At 49.8% G+C, this 25,729-nt stretch overlaps 1 protein-coding gene across 2 annotated transcripts in view; it reads right to left on the bottom strand.

Annotated features, from left to right (window-relative positions):
- IRAK2 (interleukin 1 receptor associated kinase 2) overlaps positions 1–25,729 on the bottom strand; it is a 79,657-nt gene that overhangs the window by 33,885 nt on the left and 20,043 nt on the right. Inside the window, exons 3-4 of one of the 2 annotated variants that reach the window (XM_033210651.1) lie at positions 11,722–11,868; positions 1,897–1,997 (exon numbers count right to left, since the gene is read on the bottom strand). In XM_033210651.1, the coding sequence (XP_033066542.1) occupies positions 1,897–1,997; positions 11,722–11,868 (248 nt within the window). The remainder of the gene's footprint in view (positions 1–1,896; positions 1,998–11,721; positions 11,869–25,729) is intronic. The other variant, XM_033210652.1, reaches the window with a different exon arrangement.

The following is a 25,729-nucleotide window of genomic DNA, read 5'->3' as shown; positions in this document are numbered from 1 at the left end:
AAGGCTGGAGTGCAGTAGCATGATGTCAGCTCACCACAGCCTCAACCTCCCAGGCTCAAGGAATCCTTTCATCTCAGTGTCCCCAAGTAGGTGGGACTATAGGTGTGTGCCACCATGCCTAATTTTTTAACTTTTTGTAGAGTCCAGGCACAGTGGTTCACTCTTGTAATCTCGCCATTGTGGGAGGCAAAGGCAGGCGGATCATCTGAGGCCAGGAGTTCAAGACCAGCCTGGGCAACATGGTGAAACCCTGTTCTCTATTAAAAATGCAAAAATTAGCCAGGCATGGTGGCACACACCTATAATCCCAGATACTCGGGAGGCTGAAGCAGGAGAATCGCTTAAACTGGGGAACCAGAGGTTTCAGTGAGCTGAGACAGCCTGGGCAACAGAGGGAGACTCTGTCTCAAAAAAACTTTTTGGCCGGGCACGGTGGCTCATGCCTGTAATCTCAGCACTTTGGGATGCTGAGGTGGGCGAATCACATGAGACCAGGAGTTCGAGACTACCCTGGCCAACATGGCAAAACCCTGTCTCCACTAAAATTACAAAAAAATTAGCCAAACGTGCTGGCATGTGCACGTAATCCCAGCTACTCGGGAGGATGAGGCAGGAGAATAGCTTGAACCTGGGAGGCAGAGGTTGCAGTGACTAAGATCGTGCCACTGCACTCCAGCTTGGGTGACAAAGCAAGACTCCTCAAAAAAAAAAAAACTTTTTTGTAGAGACAGGATCTCACACTGTTGCCCAGGTTGGTCTCAAACTCCTGGGCTCAAGTGATCCTCCCATCCCAACCTCCCAAACCTCCCAAAGTGTTGGGATTATCCTTCATAGAAGACTGATCTATTTATTAATTTAGAGATGGGGCCTCCCTATGTTGCCTAGGCTGGTCTCCAACTCCTTGGCTCAAGCGATCCTCAGCCTCCCGAGTAGCCAGGACTACAGGCATGTGACGCCACACCTGGGACATGGAAGAGCTTCATTAACCACACTCATGCAAAGCTAGCTTCTCCCCCAGGCACTGGATGCAAAGGGTCTCAGACTCACAATACTTTTAGGGGTCATCAAAACATTTTAATTTATTTTAAAATCAGAAGAAAATAAATGAACTTTTAGAGTCAAAGAAATGTCCTCATTTTTAATCCAGCTTGGATTTTATTTATCTTCATACCAATATGGTCATAATTTTTTTTTTTTTTTCTTTTGAGACAGGGTCTCACTCTATCACCCAGGGTGGAGTGTGGTGGGAGGATCATGGCTCACTGCAACTTCTGCCTCCTGGGGTGAAGCCACCCTCCCGCCTCAGCCTCCCAAGTAGCTGGGACCACAGGTCAAAAATAAAATAAAATAATGGCTAGGTGTGGTGGCTTACATCTGTAATCCAAGCACTTTGGGAGGCTGAGGCGGGTGGATCACCTGAGGTCAGGAGTTCGAGACCAGCCTGGCCAACATGGTGAGAACCCTTCTCTACTAAAAATACAATTTTTTAGTAGAGAAATCTACTAAAATTAGCTGAGCGTGGTGACATGCACCTGTAATCCCAGCTACTTGGGAGGCTGAGGCAGGAGAATCACTTGAACCCTAGAAGTGGAGGTTGCAGTGACCCGAGATCATGCCACCACACTCCAGCCTGGGCAGCACAGTGAGACTCTGTCTCAAAAATAATAATAAATTAAAAAACAAGAAGTGTACTCACTGAAGTGCCCTCCCTCCCTCTCTCCACTATTATTGACCTCCTCTACTTACAGTCTTAGCAGCTTGGGGTAATTTGATGGCAATTTCCCTTCTCCTCCCCACCCTTAAATTGGTCTTAAGGGGTAGAGAAATTGCATTTTAGAGAGGGAACTACACACTGGGAGACATGGCTTGGGGGCTGCAGCTGAGGGGTGGATTTACCTTTGAATCAGAAGTGGGGAGGTTGGTTCTCAAGGAATGAGGGGCATCTTCTTCAGGAGGCTGGAGAAAGTCCTGTTGGTGGGCTCTGGCTGGAGAGGACCCTGGAAAGGAGGGATTGCGGGTCAGGATGCAGCCTGGGGGAGGAACACAGGAGGGATCCTGGTCTAGTCCTCCAACCATGCCAGTCTCCTGTTCACTCCCCAAACACTTGTTGCTGCCACTTCCTGACACCCACCATGTGCCGGCCAACACACTCCTCAAGCATCACCTCAGGATAAGCCTCTGACTCCCCTACGACTTGGGGCCTATTTATCATCCCAGTTGACAAGTGGAGACACAAAGGCACCGGAGGTGGATGCAGTGCTCAGGACCACCCAGCCAGTAGACGGTATAGCCAAAATTCAGACAGAAATCCGTTTGACTTCTAGGCCCTGCACTATCTCACCTCCTACTCAAAGAGCAGAAAAAGACACAGAGGTGAACTAGCTACCAAGCCTGGCTTCCAGAAACCTCCACCGTGGAAGGGATGCAATAACCGTCCTCCGAGGATATATCCCACAGGAAAGCAAGGTCAGAGGGAGGAGAGACCTTAACAGGCTGGGAGATGAGGAGGATTCACAGAGGAAGGGGTACCTGACCTGGGCTTGAAAGACGGAGAAACGTTTTCAATAAACAGATATGGGGCAGTGGAACCAGCCCATGCAGAGGTAGGCCAGTAGAAGGGCCCGGGGCTGTAGTAAGTTAACATCTAGGTACACGAATTAGCAAACATCATGCCAGGCACTGTTCTAAATACTTCACATCTATAATCCCAGCACTTTGGGAGGCTGAGGCAGGAGGATTGCTTCAGCCCAGGAGTTTGAGATCAGCTTGGGCAACATGACAAGATCCCGTTTCTATAAAAGATTTTTTTTTCTTTTTTTTTTTTTTGAGACGGAGTCTCACTGTGCCGCCCAGGCTGGAGTGTAGTGGTGCGATCTCGGCTCACTGCAAGCTCCGCCTCCCAGGTTCATGCCATTCTCCTGCCTCAGCCTCCCGAGTAGCTGGGACTACAGGTGCCCACCACCACGCCTGGCTAATTTTTTGTATTTTTAGTAGAGACGGGGTTTCACCATGTTAGCCAGGATGGTCTTGATCTCCTGACCTCGTGATCCACCCGTCTTGGCCTCCCAAAGTGCTGGGATTACAGGCGTGAGCCACCGTGCCTGGCCCTACAAAAATTTTTTTTAAAATAGCCAGGTATGGTGGCGTACACCTGTGGTCCCTGCTACTTGGGAGGCTGAGGATCACTTGTGCCCAAGAGGTCAAGGCTATAGTGAGCCATGATCACACCACTGCACTCCAGCCTAGGAAACAGAATGAGACCCTGTCTCAAAAAAAAAATCCTTTCAGTGCATTAACTCATCTAATCCTCATGCCAATCAGGAGATAAGGTACCACTGCACCATTTTCATTGCCTCTTTGCAGATGGTGAAATGAGGCATGGAGAGGTTAAGTAACTTTTCCAAGTGCACACAGTCAGTGGTTCCAGTGTCTATGCTCTTTTTTTTTTTTTTACAGAATCTCACTCTGTTGCCCAGGCTGGAGTGCAGTAGCACTATCTCAGCTCACTGCAAACTCCACCTCCTGGGTTCAAGCGATTCTCCTGCCTCAGCCTCCCAAGTAGCTGGGACTACAGGCATGTGCCATGATGCCGGCTAATTTTTGTATTTTTATTAGAGATAGGGTTTCACCATGTTGGCCAGGCTGGTCTTGAACTCCTGACCTCAAGTGATCCACTTGCCTCGGCCTCTCAAAGTGCTGGGATTATAGGTGTGAGCCACCACGTTCGGCTGTGCCTGTGCCCTTAATCCCTTAGTGAGTGAACAAGATTCACAAGACAGAATGTTTGATAAGTAGTTTAGGGTCACTTAAACATGAGGTTAAAGAGGGGGAAATTTCTTCACTAGGCCCCATGTGAAGATTAATCTGAAGACTAACGAGGCCATCTGGTCGGGGGGTCTCCTGGGTGAGCAGAGGCACAGACTGTGGGTGAAGTGAGCCATGGTGGCTCGTCCGCACAGAAGCAGGACTCGGCCAGAGGCCGGAGGCTTCAAACATCATCATCTGGAAATACCCAGGGAGCCCCATGGCAAGGACAGCTTCTGAGTAATTGGGGACCTGACCCTTCCAAAGGAACCTGGGCTTGACTCCAAGATTACTGGATAAATCTATCTGCTTCAGGTATTTGTGGCTTACAACATCAGGAAAGGAGTGATTCATCTGGAACTTTGGCTATTAAAAAATTTATTTTGGGCTGGGCACGGTGCCTCAGGCTTGTAATCCCAGCACTTTGGGAGGCCGAGGCAGGTGGATCACCTGAGGTTAGGAGTTCAAGACCAGTCTGGCCAACATGGTGAAACCCCATCTCTACAAAAATACAAAAATTAGCCTGGCATGATGGCAGATGCCTGTAATCCCAGCTACTTGGGAGGCTAAGGAGGAGAATTGCTTGAACCAGGGAGGCAGAGGTTGCCGTGAGCTGAGATGTGCCATTGCACTCCAGCCTGGGCGACAGAGCGAGACTCCATCTCAAAAAAAAAAAAAATTACTTTGGCCGGGCACAGTGGCTCACACCTGTAATCCCAGTGCTTTGGGAGGCTGAGGCAGGTGGATCACCTGAGGTCAGGAGTTCGAGACCAGTCTGGCCAACATGGTAAAACCCTGTCTCTACTAAAAAATACAAAAATTAGCCGGGCGTGGTGGCGCATGCCTGTAGTCCCAGCTACTCGGGAGGCTGAGGCACAAGAATCGCTTAAACCTGGGAGGCAGAGGTTGCAGTGAGCCGAGATCATACCACTGCACTCTAGCCTGGGCAACAGAGCGAGACTTGGTCTCAAAAAACAAAAATTTACTTCATGAGACTGAAAATAAAATCAGCCTGGTTAAACAATTAACCCACACAGATAGCTGATAAAATGAAATCACCCGAGAAAAGGTCTGGAGCCTGTCAAGGGGCTGCCCTCAGCCTCATTCCTGGGATCTTCGCCCTGCTGCTGTGTGAGTCTAGCAGCCAGGAGAGTGCGAGCTGGAGATCCCCAGCTGCTGGGAGCTTGGCTGTCTGCGGGCCTGGCTGTGACTGGCTCCAGTCAATCCCTGCATCTGCATCCCGACCATGCTTCCCAGGGGCTGTTCCCCAGGCACTGTGTGCAGAGGGTACACAAGGCAGACAGGACTGTGATGGCCAACAGACACCCTGGAGAGTCTGCCTTAGACTGAAGGCAGGACAGCAAGTGCTCACCCAGCCTTCCTCGGAAATGGCGCACTGTGGTCCCAAGGCTCTCCCAGCCTTGCCCGGCTCCCTCTCCATTTTCTTGCAAGTATTTGTTCTAATGAAATCCTATCTTGTTGATGAAATCCTATCCTGTCTTGGTGTCTGCCTCCCACCAAGGACCTGGACTAATGCATGCCTCTGCTGGCCAGCACAGGGCGCCTGTCTTGCAGAAAGGCTACTCTGTGATGGCCACCTCCACCCTTGCCCTGCCTTCTCTTGGCCTCAGCTCAGTACCCTTGGCCTGCATCCCTCAGACTGCAGTTATGTTCATCCAGTCTCCAAGTTTTTGGCCATGTCTGTGCCACCTCACTATGAGTCACTTGACGGTTTTCTTTCAACCAACTTTAACTCCAGTGTTATGTATTCAGCCTTGTGTTAAACAGTAATATCCATGACGTCCCTAGTTCTTCTACACATGATCTATATTTGTGCTAATACCCAGGTTCTGTGCACCACGGCGGGTGTGGGCCCCACACTCTGGGAACCACTGCTCCAGACTAACTTGAATTCCATCCTGCTGCCATGCCTGGCCACAGGGCAGGGCTCTCACTGCACACAGGGTCCTTTTGTGCCCAGTGAGTCTGAGGTCAGAGCTTGCCTCACACAAGTCATGAGTTTCCTATCTGACTTAATGCCTGGGGTTTGCTCAGGAGGCTCCCCCAGGCCTCTCAGTTTGGGGGAATCCCTGAGGCCTGCTCCTGCAACATATGAGGGATACTAATTGGGTTTATTTATCCCTGTGGTCTTGGGGAAAATGAATGGACTCTGGTCTGGAAAATCAGACAGGACCCAGCAGCCATTACTCTCCATCTCTCCCTACCCAACCCTCCCCTCCTCTGGGATCTAATCTGATGGGCTCCTCATGCCTGGGGTAGTTATCTGTGGTAGGTGAAACTCACAACCACAATCTTTAAAGGCCCCCATTTTATGTCCAAGGGCAGAGAGAGGAGAATGAGAAGGAATTCTCCTGCCATCAAGGGTATGAAAATCTCCCTGGATTCAATACAAAGTAATCAGAAGTTGGCCATGGGTGGATCATTACTGAAGCCAGCTGATGGGGACATGGAGGGTCATTATGCTCTTGGCTTTTGTATGTTTGTAATTTTTTCATATAAAAATGTTTTAAAATAATGGCTAAGGGAGGGGAGGGAGATGGGGCAGGAGAGTAGATGAACAAGATGGGATACTTGTTGGGTGATGGTGATGGATGGGGCTTGGGGCTTCTACATAATCTTGTTTCCAAACCTGAGGCACAGCTCATCTGAGGCCAGATCAAGTGCCAGGACTTAGCTAAAAAACAAACCATTTCCTATGGAAATCCTTCCAGAAGCTTTCTTTTTCTTTTCTTTTTTGTTCTGTTTTGTTTGTTTTTATTTTTGAGACGGAGTCTCTCTCTGTCACCCAGACTGTTGGCAATGGCATGATCTCGGCTCACTGCAACCTCCGCCTCCCAGGGTCAAGTGATTCTCCTACCTCAGCCTCCCGAGTAGCTGGGATTACAGGCGCCTGAGACTATGCCCAGCTGATTTTTATATTTTTAGTAGAGATGGGGTTTCGCCGTGTTGGCCAGGCTGGTCTCAAACTCCTGACCTCAGGTGATCTGCCTGCCTTGGCCTTTTTGTTGCTTTTCTACTGAGGCTAATATGCCTGCTTTCTCAAGCAAAAGGCACCACCTCTGGTCCTGTCAAGCTGTGTCGTTGCAGGTCCAAGAAGCGGCACTGTATCTGACATAGGGTCTTCTATGTCCTGCCCTGATGCTGGCAGCGGGTCTACCGCCAGCTGCCCCATCTCCTTTATTAGTATCAGACAGAATTCGGCTCAAGCGCTGGCTCCAGCACTACTCAAGATCTGACCTCAGATGAACCGTGCCTCACTTCTCTGAGCTTTCTCAAATGTAAAAAGAGCAATAATGGTCTGTTCCTTGTCCAGGTAAAAAGAGCTGATGTTTATAAAGCACAAAGGTCAGGCTGTGACACATGCAGTACTTGGTATTTTACCAAGGCTGGTGAAACTGTGTGTAGAGTAAGTAAACAGATTCTGACTGATAGCCAGTGGCCTCTCCTACAGCTAAGACTTTGTGACAGTTATTTCAGCTGCTCAAAACCCTTTTATCTGAATTCTAGCTTCGAGACTCCTTTGCTGAGGTGCTCATAGCCTGTCCATGGCTCCTCTGCTCACATATTTTCCTCCTCAGCCAGGCGCGGTGGCTAATGCCTGTAATCCCAGCACTTTGGGAGGTCACGGCAGGTGGTCAAGAGATCAAGACCATCCTGGTCAACATGGTGAAACCCTGTCTCTACTAAAAATACAAAAAATGGGCCGGGCGCGGTGGCTCAAGCCTGTAATCCCAGCACTTTGGGAGGCCGAGATGGGCGGATCACGAGGTCAGGAGATCGAGACCATCCTGGCTAACACGGTGAAACCCCGTCTCTACTAAAAATACAAAAACTAGCCGGGCGAGGTGGCAGGCGCCTGTAGTCCCAGCTACTCGGGAGGCTGAGGCAGGAGAATGGCGTAAACCCGGGAGGCGGAGCTTGCAGTGAGCTGAGATGCGGCCACTGCACTCCAGTCTGGGCGACAGAGCGAGACTCCGCCTTAAAAAAAAAAAAAATACAAAAAATGGCCGGGCACAGTGGCTCAAGCCTGTAATCCTTTGGGAGGCCGAGACGGGCAGATCACGAGGTCAGGAGATCAAGACCATCCTGGCTAACACGGTGAAACCCCGTCTCTACTAAAAAATACAAAAAAAAAACTAGCTGGGCGAGGTGGCGGGCGCCTGTAGTCCCAGCTACTCGAGAGGCTGAGGCAGGAGAATGGCGTAAACCCGGGAGGCGGAGCTTGCAGTAAGCTGAGATCTGGCCGCTGCACTCCAGCCTGGGCGACAGAGCGAGACTCCATCTCAAAAAAAAAAAAAAAAAATACAGAAAATTAGCTGGGTGTGGTGGTGCACAGCTGTAGTGCCAGCTACTCAGGAGGCTGAGGCAGGAGCACCACTTGAACCCAGGAGGCAGAGGTTCCAGTGAACAGAGACTGTGCCACTGCACTCCAGCCTGGTGACAGAGTGAAACTCCGTCTCAAAAAACAAAACAAACAAACATATTTTCCTCCTCCATGTCTCTTCCCACTTCCTTCTCACCTACTGCAAGGGGGAGCCAGGGTATCACAGAGGTCAAGATGTGGGCTCAGTATCCGTCACTCCTACCAAAATCCTTCAAGATAATTGATCAGTTTGAACTCTGGGGCTCAGCGGAACCTTGGGGTTTTCCCAAAAGACACGCTTTGGGTGATTTGATGAAATGAATGATTTCTTATTTTCAATTTAGGCAAAGATCGACAATCAACTCCCTGTCTCTGCCTGCAGATTGTAGTTATCATCTTGACCTATCTGGGCACATTTGCTCCAAGTACCATCAAGAAAACAAATAGGGACTGGGTGCAGTGGCTCACGCCTGTAATCCCAGCACTTTGGGAGGCCAAGGTAGGCGGACTGCTTGAGCCCATGAGTTCAAGACCAGCCTGTGCAACACAGCGAAACCCCATCTTTACAAAAAATACAAAAATTAAGCAGACGTGGTGGTGCGGGCCTATAGTCCCAGCTACTCAGGAGGCTGAGGCAGGAGGATCACTTGAACCCGGGAGGCAAAGGTTGCAATAAGCCGAGATTGTGCCACTGCACTCTAGCCTGGGTGACAGAGATTCCATCCCCCCGCCAAAAAAAGAAAGAAAGTAAATAGGGCCCTGTGCAGTGGCTCATGCCTGTAATCCCAACACTTTGGGAGGCCAAGGTGGGAGAATCATTTGATCCCAGGAGTTAGAGACCAGCCCAGGCAACATAATGAGACCCCATCTTTACAAAAATTAAAAATTAGCCAGCTGTGGTGATGTACATCTGTAGTCCCAGCTACTTGAGAGGCTGAGGTGGGAGAATTGCTTCAGCCAGGGAAGTTGAGGCTGCGGTGAGCTATGACTGTGCCACTGTGATCTAGCCTGGGCAACAAAGCAAGGCCTATTTCAAAAAAAAAAAAAGGAAAGAAAGTAAACAGCAAAGGCTGACAGAGACATGTGATATTTATTTTACTTTTATTTTGAGACAGAGTCTCACTGTGTTGCACAGGCTGGAGTGCAATGGCATGATCTCAGCTCACTGCAACCTCCGCCTCCTGGGTTTGAGTGATCCTCCTGCCTCAGCCTCCCAAGTAGCTGGGACTACAGGTGCGTGCCACCATATCCGGCTAATTTTTTGTATTTTTAATAGAGATGGGGTTTCACTGTGTTAGCCAGGATGGTCTTGATCTCCTGACCTTGTGATCCACCCGCCTCGGCCTCCCAAAGTGCTGGGATTACAGGCGTAAGCCACCGCACCCTGCTGGCCTTGACGTTTATCTTTACAGTAACCTAGATAAGGAATATCAGAAGGAACTGCTATGCCTATTACCTCCTCCATCCTGACCAGCACGCCCCTACAATTTCCCTATTTTGTTATTTGCTCTTTAGTCAGGACCATTTCCCCTTATCTTTCATTGCTGATCAAAGATCTGCACTTAAATATATATATATTTAGCTACAGGAAATAATCCAGACTCCTTGGCCTAGAATTAACTTTCTAGATTCAACCTATCTAGAGTGTCTGGAATGTTCATAATATCAGATAACATTTAATGAGCACCTCCATGGTGCAACACTCAGGTGCAGGATTTCTTACCACAACATGATGCAGTAGGGTCTATTATTCTCCCCATTTTACAGATGAGTAAACTGAGGTACAAAGGCTAAGTAATTCTTCTACAAAACAGCGGCACTGGGATTCAAATATGAGTCTGTCTAATACAAAAGCCCACAAAACAGGTTCCTTTCAGCTGATGCTGCCCTGGCTTCAGGAACGGCACCAGTGAACTGAGATTACGTGGATTTAGGGTCTCTGGCTCACCACTCAGGAGGCCGCAGGAGACAGGAAGTGAGGCAAGACTCCAGAGGCGAGGCAGTGAGAATGGAAATTGGAGCAGCAGCTCCCCTAGGGAAGTCATCTGCTGGCTGAGCCATTCTGTCATTTGGAAACTTTTCCTGAGCCCTTACCTGGGCACAGGTGACAGAGACAAATCTGAAGTGGTCTGAAAGGCTTTGGGATAGCAGTGACTGTGATGGTTAGGGACGTGAGTGTTCAAATCACACAGCTCAGACATTACTTCCTATTTGTGTGACCTTAAGCAAACTGCTCTCCCTCTCTGGGCTTCAGCAGACCTGTTACTGATGGAGGGGAGGAAAGTGGTGGGCAGGAAGCACCCCTCAATTCCCTACTGCATGGCTGCGAGGGCTGGGGCCTATGGAGATTGGACAGAGAAATGGTCAGACATCCGGCCCAGAGCTTGCACGCAGGGCCAACCTGTGCTGGGGACTCGGGAGACCACGGGTGAAACACAGGTACCTGGCGGTACATGACCTCAGCCAGGCTGATTAACCTCCCTGTGCTTTCGTTTTCTCATCCATAACATGGGCATAATCACAATACCTAATTCATAGTTAGTTGAAGATTAAATGAGTCAATATCTTTGAAGTACAGTACTTGGAATAGTGTCTGGCACTAGAAAGCCTCCAATTACTGAGTTATTTATTTCTGCTCACAAAAATGGTAATGGATGTTTTATACGTTTTGTTACCTGATTTTTTTCCACTTTTCTGCCTCCCTATATTGTGAGTATGCTTCCATGTACATATGCATGTCTACATCACTGTTTTGTGTTTTTTTTTTTTTTTTTTGAGACGGAGTCTCGCTCTGTCGCCCAGGCTGGAGTGCAGTGGCGCAATCTCGGCTCACTGCAAGCTCCACCTCCCGGGTTCACGCCATTCTCCTCCCTCAGCCTCCCGAGTGGCTGGGACTACAGGCGCCCGCCACCGCGCCCGGCTAGTTTTTTGTATTTTTAGTAGAGATGGGGTTTCACTGTGTTAGCCAGGATGGTCTCGATCTCCTGACCTCGTGATCCAATCGCCTTGGCCTCCCAAAGTGCTGGGATTACAGGCGTGAGCCACCGCGCCCGGCCATGTCTACGTCATTGTTGACAGTACTTTATTTTGACTGTCTGACATTAATTTTACCATCCTCCATTGTTGTTGCCAGATTTTTGCTTTCTTTAGGAACAGTCTCGCCCTGTCACCCAGGCTGGAGTGCAGTGGTGTGATGATAGCTCACCATAGCCTTGCACTCCTGGGCTCAAGCAGTCCCCCTACCTCAGCCTCCTGAATAGCTGGGACTACCAGGTACATGCCACCATGCCTGGATTTTTTTTTTAAATTTTTTGTAGAGACAAGGTCTCACCAGGTTGCCTAGGCTAGTTTCAAACTCCCAGGCTCAAGCCATCTTCCCTCCTCAGCCTCACAAAGAGCTGGGATTATAGGCATGAGCCACCATGCCCAGCCTCCATGTTTTGCTCTTGTATGCTAAGCTGAATGTCCTTATAGATATATCTTCATTTCCTTAAATAAATGTGCTTCAAGTAAAAAAGTTAAATGTAAAATACCTGGGCCTGGAAAGGTGGCCATCTTCACAGGCTGCCCCTCTTCCTGTTCATCCTCAGTCTTTCTTACAGAAGCTGCCAAAGGCCTTTCTGGCTTCACACAGTCAGGGAAGGCTGGAATGGGACACCTGATTTCAGGAACTGGTTTCCCTGAAAACAAGGTGGAAAGAAAGTTATTACTATTCCATGAAGTGGGGTAGCCATTGAGAGACTGGGTCTAGAAGTCAGAGGCCTGGGTTCTAATTCTGGCTCTGCCACAAATGCATGGTATTGCAGGGCAGGAGGGGCTTTCCCTTTCTGGCCTCGGCCTCCCCATCTGTAAAATGCTGTGGGCCACGCACGGTGGCTTACACCTGTAATCCCAGCACTTTGGGAGGCCGAGGTGGGTGGGACTGCCTGAAGTCAGGAGTTCGAGACCAGCGTGGCCAACATGGTGAAACCCCGTCTCTACTAAAAATACAAAAATCAGTCGGGCATGGTGGCACACGCCTGTAGTCTCGGCTATTTGGGAGGCTGAGGCAGGAGAATCGCTTGAACCAGGGAGGCGGAGATTGCTGTGAGCTGAGATTGCACCACCGCACTCCACCCTGGGCGACAGAGTAAGGCTCCGTCTCAAAAAAAAAAAAAAAAAAAAAAAAGCAGTGGCTGAACATGGCAGTTCTGGCGAGGGTGGAGCTCTGATGTGCTGAGTCACACACACCTGCTTCCACCCAACCAGCTGTGTGACCTCCAACAAGTCACCTTCCTCCTCTTGGTCTCCCTTCCCTCACATGTAAAACGGAGGTGATAATGGCGTCCATTTGCCTCCCACTGGGGTGTCGTGAGGGAAGGGAGAGTAGAGATGGGGATGGGCACTATAGACTGCACATTTCCCTGAACATGTGAGTGTGTCAAAGACATCATCCCTCTAAGTTCCCACTCCAGCTCCTATGGATCAAAGTTCTGGCTGTCCTACAACCTCCCTTCCAGGCGGTGGAAACACACGCATCCTTCCCACTTGATGGATAGGAATCCTAAAAGACAGCAGTTATGGCCACTGAATACAGGCTGCACCGGGCGTGAATCCTCACAACATCTCTGCCTTTCATCCCTGTTCAGAGATGAGGAAACTGAGGCCTGAGCAGGTTAAATGACTTGCTAAGATCACATGCCAAAGGCAGGCAGGACTAGCCGAAGAACTCCCCTGCCTTCTCGAGGGTAATCCTTTCCTCTTTACATCAACTTGGGAAACCCCAAAGGTGCTTCGAGGGTGTGTCAACCTCAGCTTCCAGCCTGCTTCTCAGAGCTGCTCTGTGGAACAGCTTCCTCTCCCCTCCTCCACTGGGCCCTGATCTTATCCCTTCCGGCTGGGCCCTGCCGCCAGCTCAGTCAGCCTCCACACCCTTGCCAGGCTGCCTCTTACCAAAGTACACATGTGGCCTCGTCACTTCCCTGCTTGAAGACTTTATGGGGCTCCCCATTGCCTAGATAATGTCCACACTCCTTAGCCTGAATCTTTCTGTCTCCCCACTGCCTCCCAGATAAAACCCGATTCTATAGCCCTGCATTCAAGGCCCTCATTCTCTGGTGGTTTGGGATAGACTCATGTTTGAGAATGACAAAAACTGGGGCACTGAAGTCCCAGGGAAGGCTGCTGACTCGCTTGACGTCACACAGAGCATGACATAAAGCGTGACACAGGGATGTCACAACAGATGTCCCAGGTAGGGCTGGGACAAAACATCTCCCGCAACATTTCTTTGAACTGGTGAACTGTGCCTCTCTAAACAAACCAGTTGTTACCCTTGGACCTTGCTTGTCAAATCCATGCTTTTGAACTAAAACAATAAGACCTAAATTTGCATAGCACCACACTGGTATGGCACCATGCAGATTTAATTTTCACAACAATCTCTGGTAGTTTATAGGTTTATCTGCATTTTATTTTTGAGCATATTGAGGCTCAAATAAGTGAAACGACTTGTGTCAAGTGAAACAGCCAACAACAGTGAAACCAGTCCCAGGCTCACTGCAAGCTCCGCCTCCCGGGTTCACACCGTTCTCCTGCCTCAGCCTTCCGAGTAGCTGAGACTACAGGCGCCCACCACCACACCCGGCTAATTTTTTGTATTTTTAGTAGAGACGGGGTTTCACCGTGTTAGCCAGGATGGTCTTGACCTCCTGACCTCATGATCCGCCCACCTCGGCCTCCCAAAGTGCTGGGATTACAGGCGTGAGCCACCGCGCCCGGCCCTCCTTTAGACAATTTTTATGAAGACTAATGGAGACACTGCTTAGCTCAAAATATGGGACCTTTATTACTGTGGTATTTCTAGTCTTAAAATATTGGTTGTCTCGTGAATAGTCCACATACTGATAATAAGAAGAGTAGGATGGGAGTCTTTTCATGTTTTTTTTTTTTTTTTTTTGAGACAGAGTCTGACTCTGTCGCCAGGCTGGAGTACAGTGGCGGAATCTTGGCTCACTGCAACCTCTGCCTCCTGGGTTCAAGCGATTCTCCTGCCTCAGCCACCTGAGTAGCTGGAATTACAGGCGCCCATCACCACATCCAGATAATTTTTTTTTTTCTGTAGTTTTAGTAGAGATAGGGTTTCACCGTGTTGGCCAGGCTGGTCTTGAACTCCTGACCTCAAGTGATCCACCTGCCTCAGCCTCCCAAAGTGCTGGAATTACAGACGTGAGCCACCACGCCTGGCCTGATTTTATATTGTGGAGTTTTTTCCTTGTGATTTATTCGTATCATAGAATTTTGCAACAAAATGATTATGCATTATTTACACAGTAAAGTATACTTCTTTTTAAAAAATCAGTTTGTTGGCCGGGCGCGGTGGCTCAAGCCTGTAATCCTAGCACTTTGGGAGGCCGAGACGGGCGGATCACGAGGTCAGGAGATGGAGACCATCCTGGCTAACACGGTGAAACCCCGTCTCTACTGAAAAATACAAAAAACTAGCCGGGCGTGGTGGTGGGCGCCTGTAGTCCCAGCTGCTCGGGAGGCTGAGGCAGGAGAATGGCGTGAACCTGGGAGGCGGAGCTTGCAGTGAGCTGAGGTCCGGCCACTGCACTCCAGCCTGGGCGACAGAGCGAGACTCCGTCTCAAAAAAAAAAAAAAAAAAAAAAAATCAGTTTGCAAGCTAGCTAAAATAATGACTAGAACTGAATCTTCCAAGCTAGTGTGAGTAGCGTTTGCCCTGGAGACCTCTCTGGCTCCAGTGAGCAGACGACAAATCAGCCCTTCATGAGATTCAGATCTGCCCCACTTCTGTTTTTCACCAACGAATATCCACGTCGTGTACTGATACATTCACTTCAAGCACCCCTCCCCACAACCATGGAGATCTCAAGTCAGGAAGCTGAGGCTCAGTGGGGAACAAGACCTGCCCGAGGGAGACAGGAAGGCAAGCAGCACTGAGGCAGGAAGGCAGGGTCTCCTCCCAGAACCACGGATGGAAGGGCACGCACTTCTCTCCCGACCTGGGCTCCACAGGCACTTTGGTGGTTCAATGGGCCACGCCCCCCCATCCCGACTGCCATCAGGGCAAGACCTTTGTGGCTGAAACTCAGAGTCTAGAAGCCAGTTTCTCTCCAACAAGGGCCTTGCTGGCAGGAATCACAGGATCACCGTCTGCCTCATGGCATCCCACAGGCCCAGGAGGAGAACAAACAGTGCCTAGGCCAGGCACGGTGGCTCACACCTATAATCCCAGCATTTTGGGAGGCCAAGGCGGGCAGATCACCTGTGTGCCAACATGGCAAAACCCCGTCTCTACTAAAAATACAAAAATTAGCCAGGCGTGGTGGTGCACACCTGTAGTCCCAGCTACTCAGGAGGTTGAAGCAGGAGAATCACTTGAACCCGGGAGGCAGAGGCTGCAGTGTGCTAAGATTGCGCCACTGCACTCCAGCCTAGGCAACAGAGCGAAACTCTGTCTCAGACAACAACAAAAACCAGTCCCTTGTACAGAATGACAATGAACAATGCCGGCGAGAGTGCTGATTAAAGCACGGGTCTGGAACACAGCTGTCGCTCCCAGGGTGCACAGAAATGAAAGCTCTGCCTGTGTCCCCTAGAAGGCCACCCCCCGCCACTCCCAGTCCTCATCTTTCCCAGCCTCCCCTCTCTGGCAGGGAAACACTGCCTCTGTCCCTCCACCCTCCCCCCTCAAACCGCCTCAGGTGGGTCCTGTGTTCCTGGAAAGGCTTGTCATCCTTGTGACATCTGTGTCAAAAGGGCAGCAGTGGCTCCCCTGGCTCAGGGCCGGCTAGGCTCACTGAAATCACTTCCCAACAGTGACCTCCTGCAGAGGCCAGGCCCGCAACAGTATAAAATCCGCCCTAAAGGTGTCACCTACACCCAGCACCGCCCATGACCCCAGCAAATGAGGCACCTTCTCCTTGTCTGAGGCCTGCCTGGCTGAGCCTCATTGTTCTCATCAGTAAAATGGGGATGAGGGCGATACTCACAGCCTTACTTAACTTCAGTGTCCTGTTCCTTTTTTTTTTTTTTTTTTTGAGACAGGATCTTGCTCTGTCACCCAGGCTGGAGTGCAGTGGTGTGATCACAGCTCACTGCAGCCTCAAACTCCTGAGCTCAAGCTATCCTCCTCACTTAGCCTCCCATGCAGCTGGGATTACAGGCAACATCACGCCCAGCTAATTTTTAATTTTTTGTAGAGACAGCATCTCACTATGTTGCCCAGCCTGGTCTCAAACTCCTAGGCCCCAGTGATGCTCCCACCTTGTCCCCCCAAAGTGCTGGGATTACAGGCGTGAGCCACTGCTCCCAGCCCAATGTCCTATTCAGGATAATGTTTTGTTCAGCACAAATCTTTGCCTCTCTGTCAAAACACACTTGGCAGGAACATCAAGGCCACCAACCCATTTGTGGCCGACCACTGTGGGCTCCACCCATGGGGAAGATAAAAAATGTCATTATGTTTTCATCCTAAATAGAGTCCAGCTTTTCTCTTTCTTTTTCTTGTTCTTTCTGCAGTGACATGCGGTGGCCCCACCTGGCACCACAGGGCACTCGGAAGTGAGCAGGGGTGAGAAACAGATGGAGAGGGGCAGTGTCGGCAGGGCTACCTGTGGCCAGACCTATCAGCACACTTGAAGCTGACATCCACCCTCCCACACAAGAGGCACCAGGCCACACCCAGCCACGGATGTAAGCCACGGATGTAAGTTTACAGAGCCCCACGTCAGCCCCAACAAGAAGTTTTGGTTTCCTGTGAAACCCCCATCTTCGCGAGCTTTGAGTTTTTAGGTGTCTTTAAAATGCAAGCAATAAATGATGCGTATAAACATGAACCGCCCTCATCTCCACCCTGGAGCTACCGGTGTGGTCTGAGCTGGGTGGGCGGGCAGGTCCATGTATGCCTGTTCACTGTCCAAACCTGAAAGTGGAGAAAATGGCCTCTGTCCTCATCCCTCCAAACCTGCTCCCTGCTCGCTAGACAGACGCAACGCCCACTTGTTCAGGCTGGCACACCAGAGAGCTAGTGAAATAAAAATAGAACACCAAAGGCAGGATGAGGCAAAGGAGGCCAAATGCCCACAAGAAAGGGCTGTGACGAACTTTAACTCTCGCGCTGAGCTTCCTGTCTGCCAAGGCAAAGGCTCAGGAGTGAGCTGCTCATGGACTTCTTATCACAGATAGACAGGGGCAGCCTCAGGCTTCCAAGACAGCACTCTTTCCTCCCAGGATTAAATTCTCAAGAGAATTCCACACATAAAGTTGATTCTGCAGGATTGTGAGATCCAAAAATACAGACTGTGATCAAAGAGAAGAACTGGGATCACGAGAGTAAGAGTAGGGAAGCGTTGGCTCTGGTTTGAACCAGACCCAGCCTCTACAGTTCCAGCTTCACGCCCAGGCACAGACCTCCTAACCCTCTGAGCTTCATGCGCCTGTCCTGTGGAGTCAGAATAATAACCCCACACCTCCCAGGGCCGTCCCAGGGCTCCATGATGACAAATGTGAAGTGGCTGGCCCAGGGCAGGGGCCCGAAACGCTGTGCAAACAGCCACCCTCCTTCAGTTCTGCCAGAAAGGTGCAGATAGAAAAGAACCTCTGATTCCCAACTCAGGCCTCCGAAGGAAGCATTTAGGGTGGAAGGCTATTTTTAACATTTTAAACATTCTAATGGAAACCGATTCTAGGTGGGCAGCGATTTGGTGCACAGTCCCGAGAGGCACAGTGGCCGTGAGGGCAAAGTAACACAGGAACCCAGCAGCAGGGGAGGTGGAGGCCTGCGCCCACACCATTGGCAGCCAGCCTGTCACACACTGGAGGCGGGCAGCCCAGGGTTCTCCCTGCTGGGATCCCCAAGGATGGGAAGGGGATGCAAGTGACGGAAGGAACAGCTAATCTACAGCTTAGGTGGTCACAGGAACCAGGGGGTTGACATGGTGGTTCTCAGAGTCTGGATTTTTTTGTTTTTGTTTTTGAGGCAGAGTCTTGCTCTGTGGCCCAGGCTAGAGTGCACTGGTGCAACCATAGCTCACTACAGACTCTACCTCCCAGGTTCAAGCAATCCTCCCACCTCAGCCTCCCAAGTAGCTGAGACTACAGGAGCACAACACCACGCCTGGCTAATTTTGTTTTTGGTTTTGGTTTTTTTGGTAGAGACAGGGTTTGCCATATTGCCCAAACTGGTCTCAAACTCCTGGGCTCAAGCAATCTACCTGCCTTGGCCTCCCAAAGTTCTGGGATTACAGGTGTGAGCCACTGCACTCAGCCTGGAATCTGGATATCTTTGACAGCTGCCTTGATGAGGCTGAGAACCCACAGTGATGAGGGCTGAGTCCCAGATACAAGGAGGAGATGGGGCAGGGGCAGAAGCGCTTCTCTGTGCCCCTGTCATGGTTCACCAGAGCTGGCTGCCAGGCATGATTTGTTTTTCTCTCTGATTTGTTTTCGGAATGCCTGTGCTCTCCCTAATGAGCATGAATCACTGATGCCATGGAACGCAAATGAACTCCCAGCAGTCTGCAGCGTGTCCTGTAGTCGGGCTCACCAGCAGGGGGACCCTCCTAAGCCTTGGCTTCCTCATCCGACAAATGAGATGTGGAAGTGGACCCCCGTCCCCAAGACTTGCCATGAGGATAAAAAAATTAACACCCAGCATATTTAAGCTACCATCATTTGCTACAGTCTCGCTCTGCTGCCCAGGCTGGAGTACAATGGCATGATCTCTGCTCACTGCAACTTCTGCCTCCTGGGTTCAAGCGACTGTCCTACCTCACCCTCCCGAGTAACTGGGATTACAGACACATACCATCACGCCCAGCTAATTTTTGTATTTTTAGTAGAGATGGGGTTTTGTCATATTGGCCAGGCTGGTCTCGAACTCCTGACCATCCGCCTTGGCCTCCTACTACTCCGGTGATCCATCCGCCTTGGCCTCCTACTACTGTTATTATAATGACCATCTCTAACTCTAGGTCAGGCTTTTTTCCCTAAGTTCTTTCCCATATCCGTGGCCTATTTAATTCAGATAACAGCTCTGGGGGATAATTGCTATCAAGTATAAGGTAATTGTCTTATATCTGAAGAAAGCAAAGCCTAGAATGCAGATTTATTTATTATGTGCTTGTTTATGCCCCACTTCCCTCGGGAGAAAGGATTAAAGGATGTTTATGGGTGCTGGGTGTTCGGCTGATGGCGCCTGGGCCGTCACACTAGCTGCGTGAGAACATTTCACATAGTGGCAAATCCAGCCGCTGTTGGAGCAGAGGGGACTCAGAGCCGGCAACAAGGTCTTTCCTGGGTGAGCACACTCGGGAAATCCCCCCGACCCTTCACGCCCATCAAACTAAACAGTAATTTGTCCTTAAGCTGACTCATGTGGCCAGAATAGATCCCTTCCAGAACAAACAAAAGTGATTCAGCTGTAACTAAAGCACCCTCGTGCCAGCTGGCCCTATCAGAGACAAACACAGCTTTCTGTGCCCTCTCTTTTCCTTTCCCTCCTAATCCCTGGGTTTGGCCCTCCAGGCCATACACAGTCACACACAACACACACACACACACACACACACACCACACACACACACACTCCCAACTCAAGCTAGACCTGAAATGAGGCAAACCTGGGAGCACAGCCTGCCTTCCTAATTGTGCAATCCCTGGTTCCCCAGTGAACTTGTACTCCACCTGCTGCTGAAATGACTCTCTCATTCATTCATTCATTATGTTAGGGAATGGGGAATCCTTTATCAAAACTGCCATAATACTGACATTAAGCTAGTTAAATAAAAAACATCTAATTATAAACTAGGAGGAGCTCTATACTGAAGACAAACTCGAGAGAGGGGTGCCTGATGGACCTACTTCCATAGGCTGGCCAGGAAAAGCTGCCGTGAGGAGGGGCCACATATGCAGACACCCAGAAGATGAAAAGGACCAGCATGGAAGAATGCAGGGAAGCTGGGAGGGACAGTGTTCCGAGGAGAGGGAACACATGTGCAAAGGTCCTTAGGGAGCAAACAGTTGGCATATCCCCCAAGTGAAGGATGACCCTAGTGGCTGAAGGGAATGACTGAGGGGGAAAGTGGTAGAGGTGAGGTCGAAGAGCTGGGCAAAGGTAAACTGTGCAGGGCCCTGTAGGCCACAGTTAGGCAGAATCTTATCGTAAGCACCCTGGAACTGAGGTAACCTGTAGCTGAGAGAGTACTTACCAAATAACCATCTGCTCCCTCTCATACTCCTGCCTCCTTAGCAGTTAGGCTGGGTGACATGCCTGGTTCTAGCCAGAGGAAGGAAGGAAGGAAGGAAGGGAGGGAGGAAGGAGGAAGGGAGGGAGGAAGGAGGGAGGGAGGGAAGGAAGGAAGGAAGGAAGGAAGGAAGGAAGGAAGGAAGGAAGGAAGGAAGAAAGAAGGGAAGGAAAAAAGAAAACCTCACCATCTCATATGCTTTGAACCTTCCCAGTCTACAAAAAAAAGTAGATAGGGCAATGTCTTTACCCATTTTCCAGATGGGGAAAGTGAGACTTGATGCAATCTAGTAACCTACCCAACAAGGGGGTAAGGTCAGGCAGACCTGAATTCCCATGTTGGCCTCATCTCTACGGGCTATGTGGCCTTGGGAAATTACTTAATCTCTGAGCCTCAGTTTCCTTTTCTATAAAATAGGAATAATAAGAGTTGTGAGAAAAGATGCTTACCTGGCACATATCAGGTGCTAAATACAAGCTACTACTAGAACCCAGGTACTCTGACCCCTGGCCTGTGGTTTTGGCCCACAACAGTGTCACCTCCAGTGGCATGTCTGCAGTGGGCCAGGGTCTAGATGTAGGCATGTTCTGTTGTGCCCTAGCAGCTGGAAAGGGGCGGAGGCGGGGCACCCTTCCAAGAGAGCAGGCACACAAGCACCGTCTGGACCTGGCACAGCCCTGCCCCTTCGGGAGAGGAAGGGTTTATTCTCTTCTGTTTCATTTCACATAGCAGCCCCAAATTTTCCACTCAGTGAGAGCCCAGGTCCAGGAAGGAAATGACTCTGGCTGAGATGCCAAACCCAAAGTTAGAAACTGTCAGAGTTGCACAACCAAGAAGAAACTGCATGAAAATTGTGAAACTGAAGACTTCCAGGAAGATAGTAGCAACAGATGGGAAGAGAAAACCTTGGTCACCTCCCAAATCCCTTCAGACTCCTCACTCAGGTGTCTTCCTATCCTACTCAGTTGACATCTGGAACCTCACAGGCCCGGCCTCCCAGTCCATATGGTGGCCAAAACAAGGGGATACTCCCAGGTGGAAGCCCTCCAACATCTTCCCTTCACTCCTGAAAGCAAACTCTTGGCGGTGGCCTGCTTGGCGCTATGTGGCCTGACCCTACCCTGTCCCCAGCCTCAGCCCACCCCCGGGCCTTTGTACATGCTGCTCCCCCTGGCTAGATATGTCTGTGTGGTCCTTCACTTCTTGGTCCACTATTCCTTTTGAAGGAGGCTCAAGTTTCACTGCCTCAGGGAAACTTCCCTTGATGAGATCAGATCCTCTCATCTTGTACTCTCCTACCTGCCCTCCCCACCCGACCTACATTTATCCTTTCAGCACTCATACTGCAGTGGGTGACATGCATCTGTGTGTTAGCTCCTATGTGTTAGCTCCTTACAATTCATCTCCCACTGGACTGTAAACTCCCTGAGGCCCGGGACCTTGGCTATGTTTTCATGGTTGCATCCCCAGCATCTAGCACACAGTAGGCACTCAGTAAATGTATTTTTAGGCCAGGCGTGGTGGCTCATGCCTGTAATCCCAGCACTTTGGGAGGCCAAGGCGGGTGGATCACTGAGGTCAGGGATTCAAGACCAGCGTGGCCAACACGGCAAAACCCCATCTCTACTACAAATATAAAAATTAGGCAGGGTGCAGTGGCTCACGCCTGTAATCCCAGCACTTTGGGAGGCCAAGGCAGGGGGATCACCTGAGGTCGGGAGTTTGAGACCAGCCTGACCAACATGAAGAAACCCGTCTCTACTAAAAATACAAAATAAGCCGGGCGTGGTGGCGCATGCCTGTAATCCCAGCTACTCGGGAGGCTGAGGCAGGAGAATCGCTTGAACCCAGGAGGCGGAGGTTGTGGTGAGCCGAGATTGTGCCATTGCACTTCAGCCTGGGCAACAAGAGTGAAACTCCATCTCAAAAATAAATAAATAAATAAATAAGAATACAAAAATTAGCCAGGCGTGGTGGTGCATGCCTGTAATCCCAGCTACTCAGAGGCTGAAGCACAAGGATCGCTTGAACTTGGGAGGCAGAGGTTGCAGTAAGCCAAGATTGAGTCACTGCACTCCAGCCTGGGTGACAGAGTGAGACTCCATCTCAAAAAAAGCCAAAAAATGTAGTTTTAGTTCCTTATTAACTCTCTCGTCCAGCTCCTGCATATCTAAATCCCTGTGGCAGGGCCAAGGGAGAATTTCACCTCACAGGCCAGTGCACCCGGTTTCCAGCCTCTACCGTCAGAGCCAGAGCCATCTGCTTCCTACCATCTACAGGCTCAGCCCCTAACCCAGCCTTTGGAGGCACTTAATCAGCTCTCGAGCTCAGCATTGATTATAGTGGATTCTCCTCTCTCTGGGAGCCATAGCTGGGATACTCACCTCTGCCTCAATTCCTGCTCTTAAGCCCCTAGGATGCCAGCATATAAGGTCTGGAGCCCGGCCCATGGTCCCCTCCTAAGCCTGGTCATCTGGAAAAATCCCTCTCTGGAGTAGGACTCTTGTCGTTAAGCCCTAGGGTGATGGTGGACCCTAGCCCCAGAAACAGACTCTTTTCGTGCTGGATGCTGGTCTGAACATACAAGTACTGCCCCTGACCCCCTAGGTTCTCCATCATGGGGCTTCCCTGAGATGCCTGCACCCTCACCATGGTCACCAGTTCCCCAGAGCAGTGACTCACAAAGTATATTAATCTCATGGGCATATTAGTAAGTATCAAATGAAAAGGAATACTATGGTCAAATATGAATGGAAAACAATAGCCTAAATAAGTTTCTTTGCTGCAGGACTTATCAGAGCCTTCACAGTTGGTGTGCATTATAAATCTCCAAAGGTGGAGGCAGTGATAAAGTATGCAGGGATTCCTAAGTTTAGTGTTTCATGAACCCTTTTGTTTGCAGAAGGGTATCTTGCTGGACCAGTCTTCTGAGGCATATGGTGTGGGAAATGCTACCCTAGACCATGACCTGCCACTGCAGATGCCCTATGCATGTAGTACTCTCCCCATCACAATGAGGAAGCTTTCAACTAGAACACAAAGGCAGTATTCCCCCTTCCTGTCTGACCCAGAGAGTGAATCTTCATCCAAGACCCAGTTCTTCCCTGGAAGCTCAGAGGTCCCAAAATTCACAGAGGACTATTTTTCAACTAGTCTTTGCCAGAAGATGGAAGGTGAAAGTGGAGAGGAGAGGACAAGAAAGGGCTTCATCTTACAAAATGGGGCATCAGGAGACACTGCCTATAGCTTATGGAAGAAATGTAAGTATATTAACACTGCAAAGCCAACCTATAGAGGGACTGAAAATAGTGGTAACAGGTGGAGTTGCCCTAATCTGAAAACCTGAAATCCAAAATGCTCCAACATCCAAAACTTTTTGAGCAACAACATGACACTCAAAAGAAATGCTCATTGGAGCACTTCGGATATTGGATTTTCGATTAGGGATACTCCGCCACTAAGGAGATAATGCAAAAATTCCAAAATCTGAAAAACAAAAAAATTAGCTGGGCATGGTGATTTGCACCTATAGTCCTAGCTACCTGGGAGGCTGAAGCAAGAGGACTGTTTGAGCCCAGGAGTTCAAGACAGCAGTGAGCTATGATTGCACCACTGCATTCCAGCCTGGGCAACAAAGCAAGACTCTGTCTCTATTTTTTTTTTAAAAGAAGAAGAAAGAAAGTAAAGAAAGTAAAGAAAAGGAAGGAAGGAAGGAAGGACGGAAGGAAGGAAGGAAGGGAGGGAGGGAGGGAGGAAGGAAGGGAGGGAGGAAGGAAGGAAGGAAGGAAGACAAAGACCGAGCCTGTAGCTAACAATCCAAGTCGACAAGAATCCCCATTTTGGGGGATCTCAAGATCCTCCTGCCTCAGCAGCAGGGAAGACCATGGTACTAAGCTTTCTGATTATCTAATCTCTGCTCCACCTTTCTCAGTTCTACTATTGACCCTCAGAAGAGGTTTTCTGCCAAATACAGAGAGCTCAAAGGCAAAAGTCAAATTAAGAGTCCTGCCTTCCCATCCAACTTACTGTTTCAGGTGGCTTCAAGGGAAGCTCCAGGTAAGCACATTAAATTGGGGGGTGAGGTTGGGGAGGCTGAGCACAGAAGCCAAGAAGTAACAGACCAAACACTTCAGGGCTAAGAATTACGATGTGTCTAGGCTGGATCTTTGGCTGTGATCACCACAGCAGAACTGATTTTCTTCTGCCAAGAGAGCAGAAGCTTCTTGTTTTTTGACAGAACTGTGTTGCCAAAGAAACCACAGCTGAATCTGAAAAAAGCTGGAGATTATTTGATTCCTACAGCTGCACTCAAGTCCCAGACCCACACCAGCAGGAGGTGGTTTGTGAAAGCCAAAGAGCCCTAAATAAAAGCACATTCTTTCCAGTTCCGTTTCACATAAGGCCACAGAAAACAATGAACATGGAAGCTCCACTTCCCCTGCCTCCAAACATAGCCAGAAATCACGCAGGACCAGCTATCAGAGCAGTGGTTCTTTTTTTTGTTGTTGAGACGGAGTCTTGCTCTGTCACCCAGGCTGAAGTGCAGTGGCGCAATCTCAGCTCATTGCAATCTCTGCCTCCCAGCAACCTCTGCCTCCTGGTTCAAGAGATTCTCTTGCCTCAGCCTCCCGAGTAGCTGAGATTATAGGCACGCACCACCACGCCTGGCTAATTTTTGTATTTCCATTTTTATTTATTTATTTTTGAGTGTTGTTCTGTCGCCCAGGTTGGAGTGCAGTGACACAATCTCAGCTCACTGCAACCTCTGCCTCCCAGGTTCAAGCAATTCTCCTGCGTCAGCCTCCCAAGTAGCTGAGATTACAGGCATGAGCCACCACGCCTGGCCTAATTTTTGTATTTTTAGTAGAGACAATGTTTCACCATGTTGGTCAGGCTGGTCTTAAACTCCTGACCTCAAGTGATCCGCCCACCTCGGCCTCCCAAAGTGCTGGGATTACAGGTGTGAACCACCACGCCCGGCCAGAGCATTGGTTCTTAAACCTCAAGGTGCATCAGAATCACCTGGGGAACTTAGGCCAGACTGCTGGGCCTCACCCCTAGAGTTTCTGAATCAGCAGATGAGGTGGGCCCCAATAATTTGCACTTCTAACAAGTTCCCAGGTGATACTGATGCTTACGATGCTTTGAGAATCACAGATCACTGAGAACCAAGGGCTGCCAAATAGGCCAAGCAAAGAACTTACTCCTTTAACAGGGAATGGAGTTTTGGCCAGGCGCAGTGGCTCACGCCTGTAATCCCAGCACTTTGGCAGCCGAGGTGGCGGATCACGAG

Source organism: Trachypithecus francoisi, unplaced genomic scaffold (genome assembly GCF_009764315.1).
Source record: "Trachypithecus francoisi isolate TF-2019V2 unplaced genomic scaffold, Tfra_2.0 Lachesis_group0, whole genome shotgun sequence".
Lineage (NCBI taxonomy): Eukaryota > Metazoa > Chordata > Mammalia > Primates > Cercopithecidae > Trachypithecus > Trachypithecus francoisi.
Note: the sequence above shows the minus strand (reverse complement) of the source record. Positions and strands in the feature narration are given on the sequence as shown.